Source organism: Schistocerca gregaria, chromosome 5, assembly GCF_023897955.1.
Source record: "Schistocerca gregaria isolate iqSchGreg1 chromosome 5, iqSchGreg1.2, whole genome shotgun sequence".
Lineage (NCBI taxonomy): Eukaryota > Metazoa > Arthropoda > Insecta > Orthoptera > Acrididae > Schistocerca > Schistocerca gregaria.
The window spans coordinates 376,553,135-376,580,004 of NC_064924.1; the positions used below are offsets into that span (position 1 = coordinate 376,553,135).

General features: G+C 40.7%; 1 protein-coding gene across 1 annotated transcript; it reads left to right on the forward strand.

Moving 5' to 3' along the window:
• On the forward strand, window positions 1-26,603 carry LOC126272022 (serine/threonine-protein phosphatase 2A activator). Its single transcript, XM_049974516.1, has 8 exons — window positions 1-178; window positions 264-352; window positions 9,741-9,944; window positions 12,462-12,679; window positions 12,765-12,889; window positions 22,552-22,652; window positions 24,061-24,168; window positions 24,428-26,603. The coding sequence occupies exons 1-8, from the start codon at window positions 166-168 to the stop codon at window positions 24,584-24,586; spliced, it is 1,017 nt and encodes a 338-aa protein (XP_049830473.1). The 5' UTR covers window positions 1-165; the 3' UTR covers window positions 24,587-26,603.
• Window positions 26,604-26,870: the final 267 nt, after the last annotated feature.

The window sequence follows — 26,870 nt, forward strand, 5'->3', positions numbered from 1 at the left end:
AGAATATCTTTCTAACTGCTCAGACGGAAGAGAAACAGACCGAAGAGGGAGTGTTGTTTTGACAGATGCTGCTGTAGTTTGTTGTTAGGTTTTCCGGCCGTAAATTGAAATGTAACAAAGAACGATTGTCGTAAAAAGAGTAATTCGGTACTCCCCAAATCCAAGATGGGCTCAATCGGTAGCTTTACAATTGACGCTGTTAATTTGATGTATTTCTTAATCAACATGTTTTCATCTCTGATAATTTGGTTTATATTTTTTAGTGCCAGAAGACCATGTCTACGTTACGCCAAGAAGAGCTGTCACTTCCATGGCCGACATGGAAAAATGGAAAAAATCAAAAGCATACCATGTAAGAATTATTTTAAGAAATCAGATATGTATTGAAATACCAGTTTACTTTTTTCCATTGGTAGCTGACTGGATAACTGTCCAGCGATCCTTCTGTTATTTTCTACATTAGGGGATACTGTGTACATTTTCCGATTCCACATTAACCTATAGGACGTCTCGTTAAGCACATGATTTCGAACGATCCGTGTTGTTGTCAGTTTTACTTGCAGAAATGTAGGAAAACTTAGGCTAATGGAGTGTGTTTCGTCAATTATGCACATGTTTGACTGACCAGAACAGTTGTTCATTGTTGAAACTACTACACAGAAGCAAGTGTTACAATGTCGGAAAGCTTTAAAATACAGGACTGTTTTTAAATGCAACTCACGAAACTAGTGTAATCCTTGTCATCATTCATAATTTCATTATCAGTTCTTTTGAAGTGTGAATGCTAATTCTTTCGAGTGGATTGTTCAAGATTTGTGGTAGTTTTCCCACATTTTTCAGATGCAGCCGAGTATCTGCTACATGCTCACAGGAAAGAGGTTACAAAAATGAATGGTTTCATTACATTGTGACTTTCCACTCCGCACCAATGAACATAATTGGAATACTTGGTGTATTATGACGTATTCTGTACCATTTATTTTAACAAAATGGATGAATTGCTGAACTACACAATTTCTAGGAAAATTTTGGTGATGAGATGCAAATTACGAGTAGATTGGGTGTAGAGTTAGATGATGTAAATAATGCGATCCATTCAGTATAAGTGTGAAATACATTATGTAAATGGATTTCTGCAATATTTTTGTTCGGTGTTATTGCTCATGATGATGTTCAGATGTTTTGTTAGTAATGTCATTTAGTCTGTGTGTGTGTGTGTGTGTGTATCAAGGTGATTATCTAATTTTGTAGTTTTCAATGTGGCTGCGGGCGCTTTGGATTTATGAGACCTATGTTGGTGTGGTGGAAATAGAGATTGATAAAAAATTATTGTATAGCCTACAAATTTGTTTTTATTTTTGATCTGTTGATGTATATTGTTAATTTTTTAAGAACTTGCTAAAATTATTTTTTGGTATGCTTCCACTACCCAAAACTCCCTACTCCAGGAAGGTCTAGTTTGTTAGGTTTTTTGAAACTTTTTTGTGATGTTGGTGATGTCATCCAAGTCTCCGCTTGGTAAGTGGAACATAATCTTCAGGAGGTTGGAATGCCACAGTTGGTCTTTAAATAGCTACCTCAGTGAGGTGATAGCATTATTGTCAAAAATTTTTGCAGGCCAATAGAAAATTCAGCAGCTGTCCGAAAATTGTACACCAAAATGTCTGTTAAGGAATTGTTCAGCAACATTTAAAAATGACGTTACTACTGCTTAACATAATTTCATGATGATCTCACTTCAGCATTGACATTGTAAATTTTCATTGTTTTCTCAACTTTATTTGCCAAGTAAGACGACACACTGATAGGTTTCTCAAATTTAGGCGGAGTGCTTCCAATTCTGGTCCAACCATACAGTTTAACATTTTCTGTTGTTTTCCTTAGCCAATTAATGTTGGGGTCAATGTAAACTCCAGTTCCACCTTTCTGCTTGGCCCCGTGACGTAATGGTGTTGTGGTGTGTGATGTCACTATGGCATGATGTTTTTGAGTTGGTTGTATTTGTAGATGTTGTGCTGTTGTATTTGACGATGTCGTCTGGTAGTGGATGTTGACATGTGAGTTTAACTCACAGTACTTTGTTGATTTGCGTCTTGGTTATTACTGTGGGAACATGGTTTTGAATCTGGATAGTCAATGTGGTAGCATTGGTTGTGGAAGTGTGTGTTTTGATTTTTCTGTGTGTGTGTGTGTGTGTGTGTGTGTGTGTGTGTGTGTTTGGTATTGTTGTTATGTCTGACTAGTTTGGTGTTTGTTTTATGGAATGATATACATTTTTTGTGTTAGATGTACATATGACAGAGTGATTTGTTACTGCTGCTATGGGTGACAATATGTTGTCTGTAATAATGCATCTGCAGGTTTTCAGGCTAATAGCAAAATACATTAGGTGTCACACTTTTGGGCTCAACATGAGGCTGACAAGAGTTCTGACATCTTGGACCAGGGATCTGTATGTGTGGCATTGTGGGTGCAAAAGTATAAGTATAAGCATCAATAAGGCAGGTACTTGTTTCGAGAAATCTAGGTTGGCCATAATGGAGATTGGCTTGCTTACGTGTAAGTTTTCTTGTGTGTGTGAGACTGATGTGAGTGTGAGAACTGTTTTAGATTGGTTTTATTTTTATTATGAAGTGTATTTGGAGTATGTGAAGTGTAAGGGGAAGTTAGGTGGTCCAGGGATTGTTGTTGAAATCAATGGGTCACAGTTTGGTGTGAGGAGGGGGCAGTCCTCAGTTTAGTTTGTGGGTATGGGGAGAGGGCTGTTATTTTGGGGGATAGTGTGCTGATTGTGTTTGTAGGGTTCTGCAGGGTCGTAGTAAGAGGAAACTCGTGGGATTGATCGGGAAATGTATAAAGGAGGGTTGTACTGTAACGTCTGATGCATTTTCAACGTATGGGGGTTTGGGGAAGAGGGGGTTATTGACGTTTAGTAGTTAACCATAGTATTCAGTTTAAGGATTATAGTGCTGGGGCTTGTACTAATACCATAGAGTGGTTTTGGGGACCAATTAAATCAGTTGTAGGGAGGGGTAACCTGCAATCTCATTTAGGTAAGTGTCACTGGTAGCAGAGCGTCCCTGAGAATTTTTGCATTTTTCATACTTTTTTGAGGGCCATGGGGAAGGTGTGTGTGGTTTTTTTTTGAGGGGGGGGGGGGGGTTGCACACGTGTGTCTGCAATTTTGTTTGTTTGTTGGGGGGTAAGCTTGTGAGTACTGTTTGTGGTGTTAATGGGGCATGTTATGGTTTGGGGGGGGGGGGGGGGAGGAGTATTTATAGATTATATTGGGGAGGACCAGTTTGCTTACCTTCCTTATGGGCACGGGTGTGCATGAGGTGGCCAGCACAGGTGATAATGTTGGAGGCCGTTGTTAAGTAATTTTTGTTTTGGTTTTATCCTGTAGTAATTGTGATGTTTGTCTGTTTTGTAGGTATTTGGGTTTTTGAATTGTTGGGGTTTCGGATTCGTGCTGTTTTGTGACTTAGATGGGTGTTGGAAGTTTTTGGTTCTTTGGTTTGTGGTTCGGTAGTGGGTATCAACATCTTATATAGGCAACGAGAAATGTCCAATTCCACTTATATATATATTCCAGTCCTGTAACCCGGAAGGTGTACACGATCAAAGGCAGAGCCATGTGTGAAAGCACCCACGTGATTTACCAACTGACCTGCCTACACTGTGACGCTTTCTATGTGGGAATGACCATCAACAAACTGTCCATTCACATGAATGGACACAGGCAGACAGTGTTTGTTGGTAATGAGGATCACCCTGTGGCTAAACATGCCTTGGTGCATGGCCAGCACATCTTGGCACAGTGTTACACCGTCTGGGTTATCTGGATACTTCCCACCAATACAAACCTATCCGAACTCCGGAGATGGGAACTTGCCCTTCAATATATCCTCTCTTCTCGTTATCCACCAGGCCTCAATCTCCGCTAATTTCATGTTGCCGCCACTCATTCATCATCATCTTTGCCTCCACACTTCCGCCTCGACTGACATCTCTGCCCAACCTCTTTGCCTTTAAATATGTCTGCTTGTGTGTGTGTGTGTGTGTGTGTGTGTGTGTGTGTGTGTGTGTGTGTGTGTGTGTCGTTTTTCCCCCTAGGGTGGGTCTTTCGCGTTTCCTTTTCCTTCCCTCTTTCCTGACGGGGCGGCCGCTGATTGCGAGAGCTCGAAATTGTGTGTGTGTGTGTGTGTGTGTCTCTTCTACATGGGAAAACTATATTAAAAACAAAGATTCCAGGACTTGACATGCGGGAGGGCACCAGTGGACGGGCGCAATAAAGTGGCACACGGGCACACACACGGAATTTCTAGCTTTCGCGGCCGACGGTTGCTTCTTCGGGGGGAGGGGGGATGTGGGGTCTGGGGGGGGGGAGGGTGGGGAGTCATTCCGGTCCCGGGAGCGGAGGGACTTGCCTTGGGGGGGGGGGGGGGATAGGTGTGTGCTCGCACACACACACACACACACACACACACACACACACACACACAGGGACGCGAGTATATACCTATCCTTTTTTCCCCCTAAGGTAAGTCTTTACGCTCCCGGGATTCGAATGACTCCTTACCCTCTCCCTTAAAACCCACATCCTTTCATCTTTCCCTCTCCTTCCCTCTTTCCTGAAGAAGCAACTGTTGGTTGCAAAAGCTAGAAATTTTGTTTGTTTGTGTGTGTTTGTGTGTTATTTTATTGTGCCTGTCTACGGGCGCTCTCCCGCTTGGTAAGTCATGGAATCTTTGTTTTTAATATATATATATAATCTCAAGGAAGTATCTGTTTCCACATTTTGGGATTCTAGGTGTTAGTTTTTTGGTATTGTGGGCTTCATTTTGCTGTGTCGGTCGAGTGAAGTGTAAGATTCCTGTGGTTTTGTGGCTGTAGTGGTATGTTGTAAGTTGAAATTTTTTTATATTATTTGTTTCCAATGATGCAGTGTCTTTTTATTGTTAGCTGTACGTTTTATGGTTAGCTTGACCCCACCAAAACTCTAAATTTCCCATAGTTGTCCTGTTAGTTTAATTTTATTTTGGAGTCAGACACACTTGCATCATTTTTGTTTGCATTTGTTGGCATGTGTATGTAGTGATGTCACTGTCACCAATATGTGTATGCTAGAAGTAGGCATTTCCACCATATTGACGAATTAATAGGTCAAAGCAGATGAATGGGATCCGACACTTCTGTAATGCCCTTTTGAAAAAGAAGAAACTCAGTTTCTTTCCTCAGTGTTTGTGCTCAGTCTCTAGTGAACGCATTGAAGGGATGTAAATTCGTAATCTGTCTTCCTTGCTTCTTTTTCTTTGAAATTATTTATACACATTATTTAACACAGGCCAACATTGCAGTAATGATTCTGTCAGCAGGTTGGAAGCTTCTAAAGGAGTTTCATCATTTTGTTTGCCAGTGAAACAAATATCTCATTGGGCAGTGGGCTGCCACTGGCCTGTTGACAATTTTCTAGTAACTCATTCCAGGAAATCTAGGCATAATGTTGCAAAATGACATGAAATGGAATGAGCATGCAAGCTCAGTTCTAGGTAAGGTAAATGGTTGACACCAGCTTGTTGGGAGAACTGTAGGAAATGCACAGCTTATCGATAAAGTAAACTCATACAAAATGCTTGTCTGACCTATTCTTGAATACTGTTATTGTGTTTTTGCTCCCCAGTTGGTTGGATTAAAAGAAGATATTGGTGCAATTCAGATGGGTGCTGCCAGATTATTTACCATTAGGTTTGATGAGCATGTGAGTAGGTCTGGTATGGAACTGCTCTGTGAACTCAGATGGGCAGCCATGGAGGAAAGAAGATATTCTGTTCACAAGACCAATAGAGCTTGGAGAACTGGCATTTATGACAGACAGCATAACAGTGCTACTGACAACAACACAATTATAGTGTAAAGACAGCGAAGACAAGATAAGAGAAATAATGGCTTGTGCGGAAGCATATACAGGGTATTAAAAAGAAAGTGTTGAATACTTTGGGAGCTTTTATTACTCATGTCCAATAAACATGGGTCCAAAAGTGCATACTTTTTGCGATAAACAACTTTTTACAGGTGGTGTTCAGTGTGGTGTCCATTCGTAACAGTACACCCTCTGCCATCTGGTGCAAGGAGTGATACAGCCTTTGAAGTCCACCGGGTTGATCCTGCAGTGTCCACACATTTTTGATTGTTGTGGTGTAGACCAATTCCTTCAAGTGTACCCATAACCAGAAGTCTAGGGGATTGAATATCTGCATTAGATGTTAACACACATTGTGATGAAAGTGTGCTGATGAACCGTCATGCATGAACCACATTTGTATTCATTGCTGCCATGGCACAGCCTCCTGCTAGGTCGGCAATACGTTAATGAGAAACTCCAGATAATGCACCCCAGTTGACCTTCGTGGTAGCACATATGGCCCTATTAATATACTGCCAAGTACACCTGTCCATACGTTGATTGAGAATTGATGTTGATGCCCTGTTTCGCGAATTGCTTGGAGATTTACACCTGCTCATACATGCTGGTTATGGAAATTCACATCTCTTGTGAACCCTGCCTCACCGTAAATAAAACCTTGGGTGTGAATAGTGGATCTGCAGCATGTTTTTGCAATAGTCATTGGCAGACTTGCCATCCACCATGATGATCTTGCATCCTTAGGGCCTAAATGCGCTGTAGATGGTATGTGTACAGCAATTGTTCATTAGGTAGGTACACCCACCCTCACAAGTTAAGAAAGCGAGACATGGCTTCTGCTGATTGTCGCACACTAGTCCCAGGGGTTTCTTCCACTGAACGCAGCACTTGCTCCCCTATGTCAGGCGAGCATACTCGGCCGGGGGGCTTCCACTGTCAGTCTTTTGGGGTGCGAGAGTACTTGTTGTGTCAGATGCTGGAAAAGTCTGCCAAACAGCTTTTCAGAGGGCACTCTGTGCTGTGGATATTTTTCAGGGTAGAGGAAACGGGCTTGCAGGCGAACGTCCATTTCGTAAATCATAGCAGAATATCATATCCGCCTTTGCAGTTGTCGAGACTACCATTGTAACAAGTGGTGCAAGAGAGAAAATGTACATGTATACACCATTTGTACGCACTAAAAGTGCAATAACAGTAAACACGTAAGTGAATTTGCATTTGGAAGAAGTTGTATAGCATGCTGCTGTTCTGCAGTGTAGTCACATACTCGCTTGTACAGCAATGTACACACACCAGAAGAAAGTGGAAATGGTTCTCATCTATGTGTTATGTGTGAGTCAGTGGGAAGCAGCAGCAGAATACCACAGTTGACATCCAAATCAGTATAAGGCTATTCACAGAATGATTAAATCACTAGTGTTTGGACGTGTTGCCTGCATGATGCAGTCACCTTCTGCATTAGAGTTATGTGTGAACAAGTGTCCGGGGATGGCGGATGTATTGTGCTGTCAAGTTTCAGTTTGTCAGTGAACTGATGCTGTAACATTTTGTTTGTATGATTAATGAACATCTGTAGCATGAATTCATTTTTTTGTATATTTGCTTTCTCCACTAATTGTGACTTTGTCCTATGGGCCAAGATTATTGAATCACCAATGTAGACTTTGTCGTTATGGGATAGGACTTTTGAATCACCATGTATATTGGAATGTTAGGTCTGCAGTAAAAATATCAGAAGGTCTCAGAACTGAAAGGGTCAGCAGTTCTCTGCTGACTTCCATGATTTGTCTATGTCCAGTGTGAAAACTGTTAGAAGAATTTGTATAAATATTTTGTACATTGTTTTTTTCAGCTGAAAACCTCTTCTACAATTCAATGAGTGGCTTACATGCATGACTGATATGAGGATTTATCAAACTAAAATCTCTGTTAATATTAAATTTTATACAAAACTTCGTAGAGGACTAGAAAGATGCCTTGTATTGTGGCTTTTAGCTAGACACTTCATAGTGTTTAAGGAAACCAACATGTAACTTTTATTTGTTCCTTCAAGTCTTAATGATTGTTAGCAATTGTCAATCTGGCTTGTGACTGGTCACTGTTGAAGATTACATGCACCAGATTTGTACTTGTTTTTCTTTTTCCTTATATATGATCAGATATATTTTTAATTAGGAAATAAGTGTCATCAAAATTAGGATGAGGACTGTAATTTGTAACTGTACACTGTTATTATAAATGTTCGAAGCAATTTCATAAATTCACTGTAGGTACATTAATTAACATATTATCACAAAACTCATTGCTCATATATGACAACTCAAAATTTTTTGTATTGTTGCTGCCACATTTCAGATTTCTGCCATGAGAGTGCAGCAGTGAGCAGCTAGGCAAAATGGTGACAGATGGCGAGAAAGCATATGTTGTGCTTTAAATGCCAGTCTGCCCTGACAGTGCAGTGACATTTCGGAACAAAGTTCACCAAGATCCACCAACTGCCAACTCAAATTGGCAATGGTATGAACAGTTTAAAGCTTCATGATGCCTCCATAAGGGGAAATCAACAGGTTGGCTGGCAGTGAGTGAAGAAACAGTTGACTGCACATGGGACAGTTTTGCACGAAGCCCACAGAAATCAATGAACAGAGCAAGTAGAGAGCTGGACAAACAACAACAGATCGTTCAGAAAATTTTAAGGAAATGACGTTAGCTGAAGCCCTACCGTTTGGAATTGCTACATGCCCTGACTCCCAACGACAAAATAAGATCCTTTGAATTTTCAGCACAGTTGGAACAGCTTATGTAAGAGGATTGTTCATGTGGGAAACTCAACTTTAGTGATGGAGCAACACTTTTTTTTGAGTGGTACAATGAACAGGCACTAAGAAAATTTGCTGGACATAGACTCTCCTTGCTATCATGCAGCACATTTGATATTCACCAAAAGTTAATGTCTTCTGTCAAGTCTTGTGGTTTAAAGTTTCATCCCTTTTTCTTCAGCAAAAAGACTATTACAGGACATCTGTATTTGGCAATGCTGGAAAATCAGCTCATGCCACCCGGATGGTGCTTCATCCCTCTTTCATCATAATGTTTATGAATCCTTAAACAGGAAATTGAGAAACCTATAGAACAGTCAGGTTGATGGTCAGCAATTCATGTAATGGTATCCACTCTCCCAATCTAACTGCATGTGATTGTGTTCTGTGGAGTTATGAGAAAGATTCATTGTTCATGCTTCCTTTACTAATAAACTTAACAAACTATGAGCTAATGTCAGCAGTGCTTTTGAAAGTATTGATAAGGACTTGCTGCACTGAACGTGGAAAGAACTTCATTATCGACTTCACATTAGCTGGATTATAGGGGGCAACATATAGAACACTTGTAATACATCAAAATATTTTCAGTTTTTCTATGTGTGGGCAAAGCACTTTGGCAATATGTCAAATAATATAACTACAGCAAATCTGTGAAATAACTTAAATCATTTATAATAACCCTGTATATCTGGAGTATGGTGGAGTTACCAATCACCCACTGTACCACATTACCTACTGAGTATAGTCATTAATGCTTCACTGGCATAGAAAACTTCTGTATAAGTTTTCATAAAAACTATGGGGTGGTGAGCTAAAAGCCAAAATAGCACTTCCCCCAATGAAGAGCCTCAATGCAAAATTTCATCAAAATCCAAAACCCACAATTGTTCAATTCTCCTTGTATGTTAGTTTCACAATCTTGAAATAAAAATTACACAATATATCTAATCACAGTGTTCTGATAGTGTTCTTTTCTTTCTTTTTTGTTTCAGGAGTACCTTGGCTTTATAAAAACACTAAACGATGCTGTCAGGGGTAAAGCTCTCTCTTATGAGAGTTCAAAGTCTGATACAATATGTGGTATATTAGATTTACTGGATACGTTGGATAAATGGATAGATGAAATTCCACCACAGGTGCAAGCTCAGAGATTTGGCAACAAAGCATTCAGAACTTGGTTTGCAAGACTTCAAGAAGTAAGGATCTATTGCTTCTCACTTAAAATAAACTGCTAATCAGAATGGAGAAAGAAATTAGTTGAAACTGTTACATGTACAAAGGCTACTGTCTAACTTTAAAAGTCGTAGCTAATAAATGAGTGATTTTGTTAAAATCGGTCTGGCTAATATAATTTCACATTTGAAATTCTTTCATACGTGGAATTGCTATAATGTTAGACTTCTTCTAGTCATTTTCTTTCCTCCCATCACAAGGAGGAATTACAGGTTCCTATCTATGCTTATTTCTATAAACCCTCGACTGCATCACATCTATTTCTTTTTCAAATATTTATTTGGTTGTTTTCTTAGCTTATCATAAGGTTTGCAGGATATTCAAAGAGTTTTAAGGCATTAAACAATTTCAGCACAATGGTTAATTTTTTTTATTTAGAGGAAGTGACATTTTTTGGCAGGTTTGAGTCTTTGTCAGAATCCCTGCTTTAGCATGAAAATATTTCCTTTATGCATTTATTGGTTTTGTTGATACTTGTCTTCATTACTGTACAGTTGTGCCACACAATACTTTTTACAAAGAAATTGAGTTTAAAGAAATGAAGGAAACTCGCTGACAGTAATGGTTGTAGACAGGACAGTGTTGTTCAGTGTTTTACCAGGATCTTGGAACTGGGGCAGTAATTCCTGTTTCATGTATGTGAAGGATTGTTTTTATTGAGAAGGGATGGCTGACTGCTTTTGAATGTCTATGGTCTGATGGTGTTTTTGGATGTCTGTCAGTAATTTATTTGTGCAGTTTTTGTTGTCTATATATCCACCGGGCACTAGTTCCTAATTGATGCTTTTACAGCAAAGGACAATATCAATGCGTTTGTTTTTTAGAACTCCATTTTGGCTAAAGATAATAATAGACGCGATACAGGCCAAGATGCCATCCAATAGATGTTATGGGTATGGCAAATTCCCGGTGAACGTCATCTGCATGTGTAGCGCCAACAGTAAAATTCGTAGGCGGTGGTGTTATGGTGTGGTCGTGTTTTTCATGGAGGGGACTTGCACCTCTTGTTGTTTTGCATGGCACTATCACAGCACAGGCCAACATTGATGTTTTAAACACGTTCTTGCTTCCCACTGTTGAAGAGCAATTTGGGGTGGCGATTGCATATTTCAACACGATCGAGGACCTGTTCATAAAGCATGGTGTGCGTAGAGAGGTTACACTACAATAACATCCCTGTAATGGACTTCATGCCAGGCCTCACCGACCGACATCAGTATCGTTCCTCAGTGCAGCACTCCACGAAGAATGGGCTACCATTCCTCAAAAAACTTTCCAGCATCTGATTGAACATATGCCTGTCAGAGTGGAAGCTGTCATCAAGGCTAAGGGTTGGCCAGCACCATATTGAATTCCAGCATTGCCAATGGAGGATGCCATGAATTTGTAAGTCATTTTCAGTCAGGTGTCCGCATACTTCTGATCACATAATGTATATCTGGGATATGTTGCATAGACATCAACTACCACCAAGGACTTGTAGAGACTTATGTACAGGATTTCTCAGGATTTGTTGCTAGCGAAGTTCTTAGACTACCTCATAAAGAGCGTGCGATGCTACTAACAATTACAATGGCAGTGTAAGAGTCAGTTGTGAACTAAGGTGGTGCACTTACAGTGAGACAATATTAATACAGTGGTGTTGCTTCCTTACAACAACTTTGACACGCCTGTAGAGCCACTGCAGTACATTCTAGAGACCTAGCAAAGATCACGGTTTTCTTCTTCACTCTGGAAAAAGCCTGTAGTCTGTTAATTATTTGTTTCATTTGTTTATGGCACAGAACAAATGAAACAGTTTCATGAATAGTTTCACCAACCACCTCATAATAATATGGTGTCCACCTCAATAGCTTAGTGACCAACACAGTGGAATGCTGTGCAAAGGCGCCCAGGTTCGATTCTTAGCTGGGTCGGATATTTTCTCTGCTCAGGATTTGGTGTTGTGTTGTCTTTATCATCATATTATACACATCGTCGCCAAAGTGGCGTCAACTGAAAAGACCGGTCTAGCCACCGTGAGGCTCTCGCCACACAACATTTCATTTAATTTCATTTATAATAATGTGGTGTAAGTTTCTGCTCAGAATAGTCGAACGCTTATTTTCTGATTTTCCTCTCTGCCCCCAGCATTTTTTAAGGTAAGTGTGCCCTTGATTTCAAAAAAATTTGTAATTCTTTTGGAATCTTTTATGCAAAATACATTATGATTTACCTTGGTCCATAAACCCATAAAGCTTTTTAAGGAAATATGCTCCCATTTCTTGATTATGCTTCACTTAAAGCTTCTAATGAACAGATGTTAAAATTTGACATTTTTCTGTGATTTTTGCCATTTTTGTGTGTGTGTGTGTGTGTGTGTGTGTGTGTGAGAGAGAGAGAGAGAGAGAGAGAGAGAGAGAGAGAGAGAGAGAGAGAGAGAGAGACTCTTTTTAAGATATTAGTGAATAATAAGTGAATTACTTTTCTGTTGCTTTTAGAAAGCAGAACACCTGCTGCAGGCAGCCTTACAACCCAAGTTCCACCGGGCTATTCCTGAAATTGTGGTGTATTTAGTTGAAGGCTTTGGAAATTCAACTCGAATTGATTACGGTACAGGTCATGAAATGGCATTTCTTATGTTGCTATGTTGCTTGTTCAAGATTGGAGCCTTTGTTGAAACTGACACTGTGGCAGTTGTTACTTGTGTTTTTAATAGGTAGATTTTTTTACCAATCATCTGTTTCTTTCAGTTTCCACATCCCTCTTTATGACTATATATTATAAAAATTAATGACTTGCAGGTACTTAACCTTGGTCCGCAAACTTCAGCTGACATACAGAATGGAACCTGCAGGAAGCCATGGTGTGTGGAGTTTAGATGATTATCAGTTTGTCCCTTTTATTTGGGGAAGTTCTCAGCTTATAGGTAAGAGAATTGTAGTGTATTACTTGATTTTTCTTTTAGATTGTGCTTTTGGCCACAGCTCCCAATCCACCTCCAGTTTCTTTATGCTGTAATGTCCTCTTGTGGAAACTTACAGAATGAATAACAGGCATTTTGAAGTTTAAATTTTTGTGCAGCACTTTAAATAAATTTCTAGTTTATGATAGGAAATTTATGCTTGAGTATTTAATCAATTATCAGAGCTGTCTGCTGAGTATTTTGTTACAACGTGAAGAATACAATTCTTCATTAATATACAGGCCATATCTTTTCTTCTAGTTAATAAATATCATACTGGATCGTCGAGTAGGATTAAATGTTCATTGCATTTTTCGTGTTTAGATTAGATTAGATTTATTTTAATTTCAATTGAGCCATAGTGGGGAGGTCCTCCAGGATGTAGAACATGTCAGATAAACAATAATACATGACAAATATTTACAACTAAAATAAAAAAGCTGATGTACTTTTCACAGGTCCCAAGTGGAATGATAGTCATTTTATATGCAGTGTCACAATTGTTAAGAAATGAAATATGTTGTCTCTCTGGTGCTGTGCAAAAAGTGTAATTTTTTGTCAGATGAGTAATCATCCCTCACATTATTCATTTACCAATCTCTTACTAGTTTGTATAATGCATGTTCCAGTTTATCTGTCATATGTACCTGTAGTTGCTGTGGGAGAAGATGCCAGACCCCCAATTTATTAAAATGCGCCGGACAGAACACTGGATGTTAAGTGAAACTGTTAACATTTTGAAGTCCCTGAGCAGACTGGATGGCAGTAACCTTGCAAGTTGTCTGTGGACTCCGTAATTCTTTGTATAATTGTAATGGATAAACGTTGACAGCAAAGCAGTGTGGTAGAGATAACCCATGAGTGTCCTCTGTGACAACTTATCAGGTGCGAGAAGGGTTAGTTGTGTCTTGTGAATGCTCTGTTAGTGTCCTGATGTCTGTGATATCTGGTGTAAACTGTCTGCACAGCAGGTAGATCTGGACAGCTCTGACATCAGGTCCACACTCTCTGAACAGATGCTTTGGTGGCACTATTTATACTGGCTTTTTGCTAATGATGATCCTTTTTGCAGTGTCAGACATAGTAAGAGTGTGATTTTTCTGGCCTATTTTCCTAGTTAGTAGTTAGTATGAGGAGATACTTGTACGTTTCACCAGACGAGAATATCAAAAAAATAATTGGCCACCATCTCATCAGTTTTGTTTGTGTAGTATTCTATATCTAAAATGATGCAAGTTGCCTATTCTCTCACAGCCTCTTTAAGTGCACCAGAAATAACATGAACATTATGTAGCCAAGATCATTGACTATCCCTGAATATTTAAGGGTTTGGATAAACATATATTGCATACTGGATTTTGATTCTGAATCTGTAAATTAGTTATTTGCATTGACAAAATTATGTAGATTGATATAGGTTTTGAAACAATTACTAACAAAGAGATAGAGGGGCTGCCCAGTACTTACCTCAGCTCAGTACAGCCAATAGAAACACAAAAAACAACCGAAAATTTAAGTTCCTAGCTTTCGGAATAAATGTTCCTTCATCAGGGAGGAGAGAGGGGAAAGAAAGGGAAGAAGGGAAAGTGGATTTAGTTACTCACAACCCAGGTTATGAAGCAACAGGGAAAGGAAAACAGGGAAGGTAGCAAGGATGGAGGCATGGTTGTCAGAGGGAAGCCAAAGATATTCTACTGTAGGTACTGTGCCAGCTTCAAACCAAAGAGGATGCATACAGAAGTAAAAAGGTGTATAGTATAAAGATGTAGGATGAAAAGATGCATGAATGGCTAAAGAGGAAAGGGAAAGAGGAGAAGACTGAAAAGTAAAGGGGAGTGAGGTTGTTTAACGTAGGTTCAGTCCAGGGGGATGGCGGGATGAAAGGATGTGCTGGAGTGCAAGTTCCCATCTCCGCAGTTCAAAGGGACTGGTGTTGGGTGGGAGAAGCCAAATGGCACATACGGTGTAGCAGGTTCCTGCTCCCTAGAATTATGCTGGAGGGCATGCTCCGCTACTGGGTATTGGACATCTAGGCGGACAGTTCGTCTGTGTCCGTTCATGCGCTCAGCCAGTTTAGTTGTCATACCAATGTAATAGGCTGTGCAGTGCAGGCATGTCAGCTGATAAATGACATGTGTAGTTTCACACGTGGCCCTGCCTTGAATTGTGTATGTTTTACCAGAAGCGGGGCTGGAGTAGGTGGTTGTGGGGGGGGGGGGGGGGGGGGGTTGCATGGGGCAGGTTTTGCAGCGGGGTCGGTTACAGGGGTAGGAACCGCTGGGTAGAGAAGGTAGTCTGGGAATATTGTAGGGTTTAACAAGGATGTTACGGAGGTTAGGGAGACGACGAAAGGCAACTCTGGGTGGTGTGGGGAGAATTTTGTCAAGGGATGATCTCATTTCAGGGGTTGACTTGAGAAAGTCATATCCCTGGTGGAGTAATTTATTGATGTATTCGAGGCCAGGATAATATTGGGTGACAAGGGGGATGCTTCTGTGTGGTCTGAGGGTAGGAATATTGTTGTTGGACGGGGAGGAATGTATTGCTCGGGAGATCTGTTTGTGGACAAGGTCTGCAGGATAGTTGCGGGAGAGGAAAGCACTGGTCAGGTTATTGGTGTAATTGTTGAGGGATTCGTCACTGGAGCAGATACGTTTGCCATGAATACCTAGGCTGTAGGGAAGGGAGCGTTTGATGTGGAATGGATGGCAGCTATCAAAGTGAAGGTACTGTTGTTTGTTGGTGGGTTTGATATGGACAGAGGTGTGGATGTGAGCTTCAACAAGATGAAGGTCAACATCCAGGAAGGTGGCTTGGGTTTTGGAAAAGGACCAGGTGAAATTCAGATTCGAAAAGGAGTTGAGGTTATGGAGGAAATTAAGGAGTGTTTCTTCACCATGAGTCCAGACCACAAAGATGTCATCTATAAACCTATATCAGGCCAGGGGAAGCAGCTGTTGGGTCTTCAGGAAAGCCTCCTCCATGGGGCCCATGAAGAGGTTGGCATAGGACGGAGCCATCCTGGTTCCCATGGCAGTTCCCCTGATTTGTTTGTAGGTCTGGCCTTCAAAAGTGAAGTAATTATGGGTGAGCATGAAGTTGGGAGGTGTGATAAGGAACGAGGTTTTTGGAAGATATTCGGGTGGGTGTCGGGAGAGGTAGTGCTCAAGGGCAGAGAGACCATGGGTGTGTGGGATGTTTGTGTAAAGGGATGTAGCATCTATGGTGACAAGAAAGGTTTCGTCCCGCCATCCCCCTGGACTGAACCTACGTTAAACCACCTCACTCCCATTTACTTTTCAGTCTTCTCCTCTTTCCCTTTCCTCTTTAGCCATTCATGCATCTTTTCATCGTACATCTTTATACTATACACCTCTTTACTTCTGTATGCATCCTCTTTGGTTTGAAGCTGGCACAGTACCTACAGTAGAATATCTTTGGCTTCCCTCTGACAACCATGCCTCCATCCTTGCTACCTTCCCTGTTTTCCTTTCCCTGTTGCTTCATAACCTGGGTTGTGAGTAACTAAATCCACTTTCCCTTCTTCCCTTTCTTTCCCCTCTCTCCTCCCTGATGCAGGAACATTTATTCCGAAAGCTAGGAACTTAAATTTTCGGTTGTTTTTTGTGTTTCTATCGGCTGTACTGAGCTGAGGTAAGTACTGGGCAGCCCCTCTATCTCTTTGTTAGTAATTGTTTCACATCTTTATATGAGATTTTCCATTAATTAGTTAGATCACATATATGGTCCACATTCTTCATTGTTTTGTCCCTTTTGTTAGCTATCACTTACATCTGTCATCTAAACACTTTCTCTTCTTCAGTGTTATATATATATTTTTGTCTCCAAATGTGCTAGTTTCATTTGCCTCCTATTGTCTTGTTCCGTTTATAGTCCACCTCTCTCTTTCTATTTATTGATTTATTTATTTAACATTCCATAGTTTTAACGTTCGTTATTCGCTGTTTTCCAGCCAACAATCACTGCCAACAATCTCTTCCACACCTATCAGTATCATCCAATTCCGTCAATTTCGTGTTGCCGGTGGTATTTTTGTGCCATTGCCTATCTTTCTCTGCCACAGGAATCATGTTTTGGAACATTTCTTGCGCCCGCGCGAACTTTCTTGCGCCCGCGCGAACTTTCTTGCGCCCGCGCGAACTTTCTTGCGCCCGCGCGAACTTTCTTGCGCACGCGCGATCTCTGTTTTCGAGCAGCGTGTGTTCTTTTTCCCCTGATATGGACATACTTGCTTGGTCTGGTCAACTTTTTCTGTATTTTTCTTATTTGGTGGTCTTTCTTTGGTATTTAACATTACCAACACAATTTCTTTCTTTCTTTCTCGCCCTTCCTTCCATGTTTTATTCATTCTTATGATTACTATTTTAACTTAAGTTATTTAATTTCCCTACACACCAGTTACCAACTATGTACCCTAACCCTATACCACATTATTTACATTCATTCCGGAAACATGCATTTACCGTAGCCAAACTGCAATCCCACATACTTTTCCTCCGTTCCTGCTTAAACTTTGGAATTACCCCTAAAGGACTTACCTTAAAAGTTCCCATCTCTGGGTGCAATTCCTCCTTCCACCAATCTCTCCTGGACTTCCAGAACCTTCAATCCTTAGCCCTTACCCAACTTGTCCTGAATATCTACACTACTTCATGTAACCACCACTCCCAACAGATCCTATCTCTCTTCAAAGTCCTCCACTTCTCAAACCCTTGCTTGGAGAACACACTCAGGAACATCATCCTAGAAGCCAGCTGCAGACTTGAGTCCCATGCCACACACCACCTGAAAAAACTATCCACAGTGCTAGTGCAACACCTAAGTAGTGGAGTCCCTCTCCCTATCCCTCACAAACACCAACCACAACAGAACCGTCAACAAACCCCCCTCATAGCCAACAAACCTAGCCTAGCCACCCTACTCAATCTCCCCATCCCAGCACATACCCCACACAGACCAAATCTCAACTATAACCACAGTAAAATCCCACATATCGCCAACCCCAATTCAGTTCTAAACCTCTCATCCAGAACCCTCTCTCCTCCAGAGACATCGGTTCTATCAAAAGGCTTAGCCTTTAGCCCCACACCTAAATTCAACCACACTGCCCTGGTTAAAGATCTCCTCTCATTCACCCGGAACCTCAACTGGAAATATCACTTCACTACCCAAACACAGCCCCCAAATACTAGACCCAGTGTTGAACCTTGTCTAGAACAGTTCCAACCGCCCTATCAAAGGGATCCTCCTCCCCTCCCCCAAAACCATCCCATGCACACATTTCAGGAATTCCTCACATCCAGTGTTGCCTCCCAGTCCTTCTTGAAGAACATCCCGACAACCCCCAACATCACCCCAGCTAAATCCCGTGCCATTAAGCAGCTAAAAACAGACCGCTCTATTGTAATCCTTCCGGCGGATAAAGGCTCCACAACTGTGGTACTTGACCATGTGGAGTATCTGGCAGAAGGACTGCATCAACTCTCAGACACCTCAACCTACAAAGCTGTTACCCAGGATCCCATTCCCTCCATCCAGACTGAGCTGCAGAAAATCATAAAAACCCAAGGTCCCTCACAAGGCCTCACAACGGCTTCCATAGACTTACTCACTCCACCTGAGCCACGTACCCCTACCTTCTACCTATTACCCAAAATCCACAAAGAGAACCATCCTGGCCGTCCCATTGTAGCAGGCTTCAAAGCCCCAACAGAACGTATCTCAGCTCTGGTAGACCAACACCTCCAACCTATCACCCGCAGACTCCCATCCTACATCAAGGACACAAACCACTTCCTAGAACGCCTCAAATCCATTCCCACTCCTCTCCCACCTGAAACCTTTCTTGTCACCATAGATGGTACATCCCTTTACACAAACATCCCACACACCCATGGTCTCTCTGCCTTTGAGCACTACCTCTCCCGACGCCCACCCGAAGATCTTCCAAAAACCTCGTTCCTTATCACACTTCCCAACTTCATGCTCACCCATAATTACTTCACTTTTGAAGGCCAGACCTACAAACAAATCAGGGGAACTGCCATGGGAACCAGGATGGCACCGTCCTATGCCAACCTCTTCATGGGCCGCATGGAGGAGGCTTTCCTGAAGACCCAACAGCTGCTTCCCCTGGCCTGGTATAGGTTTATAGATGACATCTTTGTGGTCTGGACTCATGGTGAAGAAACACTCCTTAATTTCCTCCATAACCTCAACTCCTTTTCGAATCTGAATTTCACCTGGTCCTTTTCCAAAACCCAAGCCACCTTCCTGGATGTTGACCTTCATCTTGTTGAAGCTCACATCCACACCTCTGTCCATATCAAACCCACCAACAAACAACAGTACCTTCACTTTGATAGCTGCCATCCATTCCACATCAAACGCTCCCTTCCCTACAGCCTAGGTATTCATGGCAAACGTATCTGCTCCAGTGACGAATCCCTCAACAATTACACCAATAACCTGACCAGTGCTTTCCTCTCCCACAACTATCCTGCAGACCTTGTCCACAAACAGATCTCCCGAGCAATACATTCCTCCCCGTCCAACAACAATATTCCTATCCTCAGACCACACAGAAGCATCCCCCTTGTCACCCAATATAATCCTGGCCTCGAATACATCAATAAATTACTCCACCAGGGATATGACTTTCTCAAGTCAACCCCTGAAATGAGATCATCCCTTGACAAAATTCTCTCCACACCACCCAGAGTTGCCTTTCGTCGTCTCCCTAACCTCCGTAACATCCTTGTTAAACCCTACAATATTCCCAGACTACCTTCTCTACCCAGCGGTTCCTACTCCTGTAACCGACCCCGCTGCAAAACCTGCCCCATGCATCCCCCCACAACCACCTACTCCAGCCCCGCTACTGGTAAAACATACACAATTCAAGGCAGGGCCACGTGTGAAACTACACATGTCATTTATCAGCTGACATGCCTGCACTGCACAGCCTTTTACATTGGTATGACAACAACTAAACTGGCTGAGCGCATGAACGGACACAGACGAACTGTCCGCCTAGGAGATGTCCAATACCCAGTAGCGGAGCATGCCCTCCAGCATAATTCTAGGGACCTAGGAACCTGCTACACCGTATGTGCCATTTGGCTTCTCCCACCCAACACCAGTCCCTCTGAACTGCGGAGATGGGAACTTGCACTCCAGCACATCCTTTCATCCCGCCATCCCCCTGGACTGAACCTACGTTAAACAACCTCACTCCCATTTACTTTTCAGTCTTCTACTCTTTCCCTTTCCTCTTTAGCCATTCATGCATCTTTTCATCGTACATCTTTATACTATACACCTCTTTACTTCTGTATGCAGCCTCTTTGGTTTGAAGCTGGCACAGTACCTACAGTAGATTATCTTTGGCTTCCCTCTGACAACCATGCCTCCATCCTTGCTACCTTCCCTGTTTTCCTTTCCCTGTTGCTTCATAACCTGGGTTGTGAGTAACTAAATCCACTTTCCCTTCTTCCCTTTCTTTCCCCTCTCACCTCCCTGATGAAGGAACATTTATTCCAAAAGCCAGGAACTTAAATTTTCGGTTGTTTTTGTGTTTCTATCGGCTGTACTGAGCTGAGGTAAGTACTGGGCAGCCCCTCTATCTCTTTGTTAGTAATTGTTTCATATCTTTATATGATATTTTTCATTAATTAGTTTGATATAGGTTTTGCCACATTTGGATGCTGTACCTCGCAGGGAAACAGCATTTTCTAATTGCTACCAGAAATATATATTTTTATAAATAATTTAAGGAATAAAATAACAATAAAACAAAATATTAGTCGTTGATTTTATTTATAAGGACATAAACAAGATTGTGAACTTCGCTAGCCTTCAGACAAATCCCTTTCAACAGCTGTAGAGTATGCATATACATAAACATTTAGAGCTACATTGTGCCACCCGACTACATTTTTCTGCCTCTGCATACTTGCTGTTTGTCTGGATTTGACGCGTTGTGTCAGGAGGAGTGGGTAAGGACAGAAAGGAGACTGGAAATGGTGGTGTGGTTTCCGAAAGGGTGATTGACTGCTGGGAAGATGAGTTGGGGATAGGGGACTGCAGGGAAGGTGTAGGTGCTGGTGCAGGATGAATGAAGTTACTGTCCAGGGTAGGGTATGGGTTTTGGGACAAGGGGTTAGTGTCGATTGGGACAAAGAGTATTATGGAATCAAAGGGTGTGTTGCAAGGACAATTCCCATCTATATAACTGAGAGAAGCTGAAATTAGAGGAAGGATCCAGATGTATGGGGTGTGAAGTAACGATTAAAATAGAGCAATGTGCACTAGCTCAGCTCTGCTCTTGGCCACAGTTTGCTGGTGGCCATTCGTTTGGGTGGACAGCTGGTTGGTAATCATGTTCATATAAAATGCTTTGCAGAAATTACAGTGTAGCTTTTATACTACATGGCTGCTTTCACAGATGGCCCTGCCTCTGGTTGGGTAGGATAAGGGTGTGGTGTGACTGGAGTAAGATGTGCTGGGTGGCTGTATTGGACAGTTCTTGCACCTGGGTTATCCAGAGAGATATGACCCTCGTGGCAAGGGGTTGGGAGTGGATATGGTGTAAGGTTGGACTAGGATATTGTGTAGATTGGATGGGCAGTGGAATACTGCTTCGAGAGGTGGGGGAAGCATTGTAGGAATTTTAGGTTACAGTTTTTCATGTTGAATACATTGAGAATTTACTGTTTGTAGTGCGTCTGGTCTAGTCACAAATAATGTTTGTTTGTTTGTGTTTGTGTGTGTGTGTGTGTGTGTGTGTGTGTGTGTGTGTGTGTGTGCGTGCGCGTGTGTGTGTGAGTAAGCTACTGTAAATTGACATGTCATCCACACGAATGACAATTATTAAAATATCTGATTCTTGACATTTGCTGTAGATGCATGGAGTAGCTATCGCACTTTTGAAGTTTACATTCAGCATTGTGCTGTCTAAATTGAAGTTCCAGCATTGGGTGCCATGCTTCAGTCTATATACTCATTTGGTTTTTAGTCATTTAGTATTAATATATTCAACTGTCTTTTTAGCTTAATATATCTTAAGTAGTTTCACAACATATCTTCATTCTATGATAGTTACCTTGTAAGAAAGCTGTGTCAGGCTCTAGGTGATTGATGTCAAGATTGCTATTTACGTATTGTTTTTGCTGTTACTGAAACATGTCATGATAAGCATTAACAAATATGTGTGATCTAGACAAGTTTTTGTGTAAGTGCCAAGAATTAAACTTCTCAAAGATTTTTAATCCTGTAGTATTCAAAGGAAAACTTATAGGTATTTTACAAGACTGTTTACTGAATATTACTTATCTTCCATAGAGCAATAAGAGGAATTTAATTATTCAATAGATTTGAAAATAAACTTTCAATAATGTATTTCACATTTCTGTTTCAAAATGATCGTCATTGCCCAATGATTTTACAAATTTCTTTGCGCATGTTACCAGGTTTATTCTTTTCGATAGGAGTTTTGAAAAGGAAACTTGCATGTGTTAGCACAACAATAAGTGAAGTTTGATAAATGTAAACATGCAGTTCTTGTCCTTTACTGATCTAAGTTCATGTTCTTTACTTTTTTGCAGATCATCCACAGATTGAGCCTAAATCTTTCTTAGTAAATGAAGTTGTTGAGGCCTATTGTGACGATTACTTATTTTTAGGGTGTATTAAATTTATTAATCAGGTATGTATTTGATTGATGATAGAGTAACATTTCAAAGGCGACTTAGATTATGATAAATCTGTGATTTGGTTTGTAATGGAAAATGTTTCACTCTAACTAAAATGTCTGGGAGTAAACACATATACCACTGAGTGTAAGAAAATACTTACACATAAAAAGAAATCTCTTTTTACAAGAAGTGGAAAAGAATGGCAATCTTATCTGGCAGATCTGTTGCTGCTCATGTATCAGATACTAGCTGTAGAAGAGGTGGCAGTATCACTATTCTGGTCCCAGCACATCTCTCACAAAACCAGTTACATTATGAACTACAAGTGCAGTCAATGATATAAGGAAGAGTAGTTGTAAGATATCAATTGCAGTGTTTCAAGAAGGTGTAAGAAAGTGCTGAGATGGCAAATTAGTGTTTAATCATTCTTGTCAGTGTGATTATCATTGAGTACAGGATTGGATAGAACAAGAATAGTTAATTAAATTAATCATGTAAATTTTGAATTCCATTCCTCCCAAGTGAGAGTCCAATGCCTTAATTAACACAAAACCTCTCTCATTGCTAAGTAGGTGTAAGTTTGGATTGGAGAAGAAAAGGTGATGGACAGGCAAGCCACATAGCAAGAACAAAATAAGGAAGATAAGTGGGAAATGCAAGAGCAACTTCCGAAGCGAGGAATTAGTTTACACATAAGGAGAGGGACAGAATGGGTAGTAATGAGGTAGCATTGAAATACGAAAATCTGCCAAGGCCTTAACTTACTAAATGCTTTATTTTTTATTACCTGATTCACAAACAAATATCCAGTAATACGTCCTCTCATTCCCTTGACACTTTTTTCTGAGACAGTAACCAGCTACAAAGAAATGCTCTCCTTAACATACAGTGCCATGAAAGACTCGAACATGTAAATGGTATCCTTTGCCAGGACATCAGTTACCATGCATCATATCTTGAAATGCAGAATATACTTCTCAAAGTTCTTCCACCTCCCTTACAAAATAGTATCCCATGAGCCTGTCGATGTATGTGTTATGTGGTCTTTTCTTTCATTGTGTGTGCTTGCCATCTCATGACTTGAACATTATATTTTTGCTAATGACTTTGCTGTATGACCAATCTAATGCCCCAATCATTTGTTGCACCAGTCTGCTTACAGGTTTGTAAATAATATACTGTGTGAAATAAATAATTTATTTTGTGAAAGTTTTCAAGAGAAAATGTTTTTGATAGAAATTGAATACTCACAACATGCTGAGTATTTTACACCATAAATACTCAGCTGATTTGTATGAAATTATACTTACATATGAAATTTATTCAAAAACAACAGAAATTAATGTAACAAATTGTGACATATCAGTTTTATGTATATGTGTATCCAGTTTTGTATATGCAGATATTATTGTCAAATAGGTAAAAACTGGGTTATTTGCGGAGCATTCAAACCAGTTATGGAATATCAGTGATGTTCCCTCATGGTCCAAAATAAATTCTGGTCTGATCAGGATGTATATTGCAGAAGTAAGTGTAGTAACTAATAAAATGTTCTAATGTAATAAAAAAAAGAATTATTGTGTTGATACAGAATCAATTTTTTGTATTTTCTGCTTACTTATTATTCAAGTATTCTCTACTTGTTGGTATATTACAGGTTTTGGATGTACTTATTTTATTTTACGCTATTTTATTTGTTATACCCCTTTGTGACCATAACCATTTCTTCAGTAATGTACACTGTTAGACATACCATTCCTAATGTGGCTCTCTTCTTCTTTGACAGGTGCTGGAGAAATTTCCTGTTGTACAACATGTTTTATTTGGTTCATTAATGTCCATTGAAGCAGCCCCCTTAAGCCATTTCTCTGAAAGAGGTGTAGGATCAATGAGGCCCAGGCCACCTGACTCATTCCGTGCCCCACCACCACCACCCAAAAATTAAACCCAGACAAAGCTAAATGCTATTTTATATTTTACATAAATTTATACCTTTGCATTTACCAAATTAAATTTTAGAGCTATTTCAGGATCATTTGTACATATGCTTCAACAGATGCAATACCAAAAAAGTAATGATTCTCATGCACTCACTTTAAATTTGTAAAATTTCTTACCAAAATTGCGACAGTGTTAGATACTGTAAAATATGTATTTTAATAAATAACTTATTGTATACAAATCTTAGTACGTTACTTACTTTTCGTGTCTGTGTTAATTTTTGAGTTTCTGTGAATGGTGTTGAGTATTACAGTTGAGATGCTGACAAGGGCAAGAATGTGGAATGTAAGTTATTCTCCTGTTATTACTGCTGTTTTTCAGCATCTTGAAAATGTTGTGAGAACCATCCTTTCTGGAAAATAAAATCTGATCTACCAGAGTATAAATAGGGCGGACATACAATGGTAAACATTGTTATCCAGCAGACATCAAGTATTATTTTTCTTTGCGTTGTTGATTCCATTTATCTTACCTTAAAAAGCAAATCTGTTAAGTTCTATAAGTAAATCTGCTGTAACTCTGTACATAATACTTGCACATGTGCCATGGCACCAGGCAACAGCATTTGCATGGGCTGGCTACCAGAGGCCGCCTGTGATGGGTCTCATGACTTCTGCACACAACGCGGCATCTACTGTGCCTTCTATCGGAGCCTTGTAAGCGCAGTGCAGCAGGCACTCACCCTACTATTGTGTTCATACTTATTGTGAGCAACTGCTTGTATCAGTACATGGATAGTTTCTGTGTTTATCTCAGTGTTCTTAATTGTTGTTCACTTGCATGTGGAAGAAGAATAAATTTTGGTTCATTGTGGCCGTGTTGTTTGTCTCTTTCGGTATGGTACAACTGGTGACAAGTGTGGTGTTCACTTCTGCGTGTTCAGTCTATTTGGTTTTTCTGTTGCTTCTTGTGTCCATGAAGGTTTGTCCAATCACTCCTTGAGCAGCAGCATGCCTTTACAATTGCTATCACAAACTTGTTAGCCACATTGACTATGCAGGCTTCCAGGCCATTGGTGTACTCACTGCTATCTCCCCCCCCCCCCCCCACCCCCCCCACCCCCCACTTACGACAATGTGGCTGAAGTCAGGGAGGCTTATGAGAAGTGGCTTCAGCCACACTTCCTCATTTTGGTATCACTGATAAACTTGTGTTTGTTCCTTTCTTGAATTTCTCCTCAAATCTAAAAGTTGTTGTGCTGTTAGCCTGCACTGCATTTGTTCAACAAAATATGTTTGTTGTACAGTTTTCACTGTAAATGCACATGTCTTTCTAGCATGTGTAAAGTCCTACCATTGTCATTAAAAGTCCCACCTACCAGGCATGTTGGCTGAATTCAACTACTTCAGTTGCAAATGTCAGTTTGTTACCATTGCTCATGATGATCCCTTTGCTAATTCTGTGGTCTATGATGCCATCATTTGGTTGCCTCCTGACAAACTGATGCACCAAAGTGCACTACCGTGCAAGGAATCATCTTTGGCTGGAGTGTTACATATTGCTCAATCTTTCGACGTATCTCGTGCTGGTAGATATCAAATTGAGACAAGACCTGTTCCTGGTCACTGGGTATTGGTTATTTCTCAGGATGACAATGACATGGCAGTGGTCAAATGCAGCCACTGCACTGCAGTGGACAATGATGTAGTTAACAGCCACTACAGAAATTGCAGCACTCCACGGTTGCATCTTGTCCATACTGTTCCATGGAACGTGACAGGGCGGGGTGTCCTAAGTGCTGGGCGAATTGCAACAACAGTAGGAAACAGGGTATATAGTGTCTGTGTGTCATTCCCACCCCTATCATGCAGACATAAACATGGATGTTAATTGTGTGACCCCAATGCTTGCAAATCGTAACAAAGTGTTTGTCAAAGTGTGAGTGGTGGCCAAATGCTTGGACTACAAGTGACTTTACAGATCTTCCAAACTTAAGTTGATTTGGGATCTCTGGAGGTGCATCTGGTTACTTGGTGTTGGGCGAATTGCAACCACCAGCATGTTCCAGTTTTGGGGCAGTTTATGGCTCCCATTATGTATAAATATGTGGTGTATTCCTTGACATTTTTAGTCGTGGATGCTGCTGGTAGCATTTTTTTTTTTTGGTCTGGATGCTTTCAGTGGCTTTAGTTGCATACAGTTGCATACAGTGCACCTCGTGTCTGAATTCTAGTCTCTTTTCTTGAATGGGCTAATTTATGCCACTAATTTTGCAACCCACATAAGCC

Coding starts and splice junctions, on each gene's coding strand:
- LOC126272022 (XM_049974516.1), top strand. Junction 353..9,740: donor AAAAATCAAAAGCATACCAT/GTAAGAATTATT, acceptor TTTTTGTTTCAG/GAGTACCTTGGCTTTATAAA. Junction 22,653..24,060: donor GTATTAAATTTATTAATCAG/GTATGTATTTGA, acceptor ATTGTCAAATAG/GTAAAAACTGGGTTATTTGC.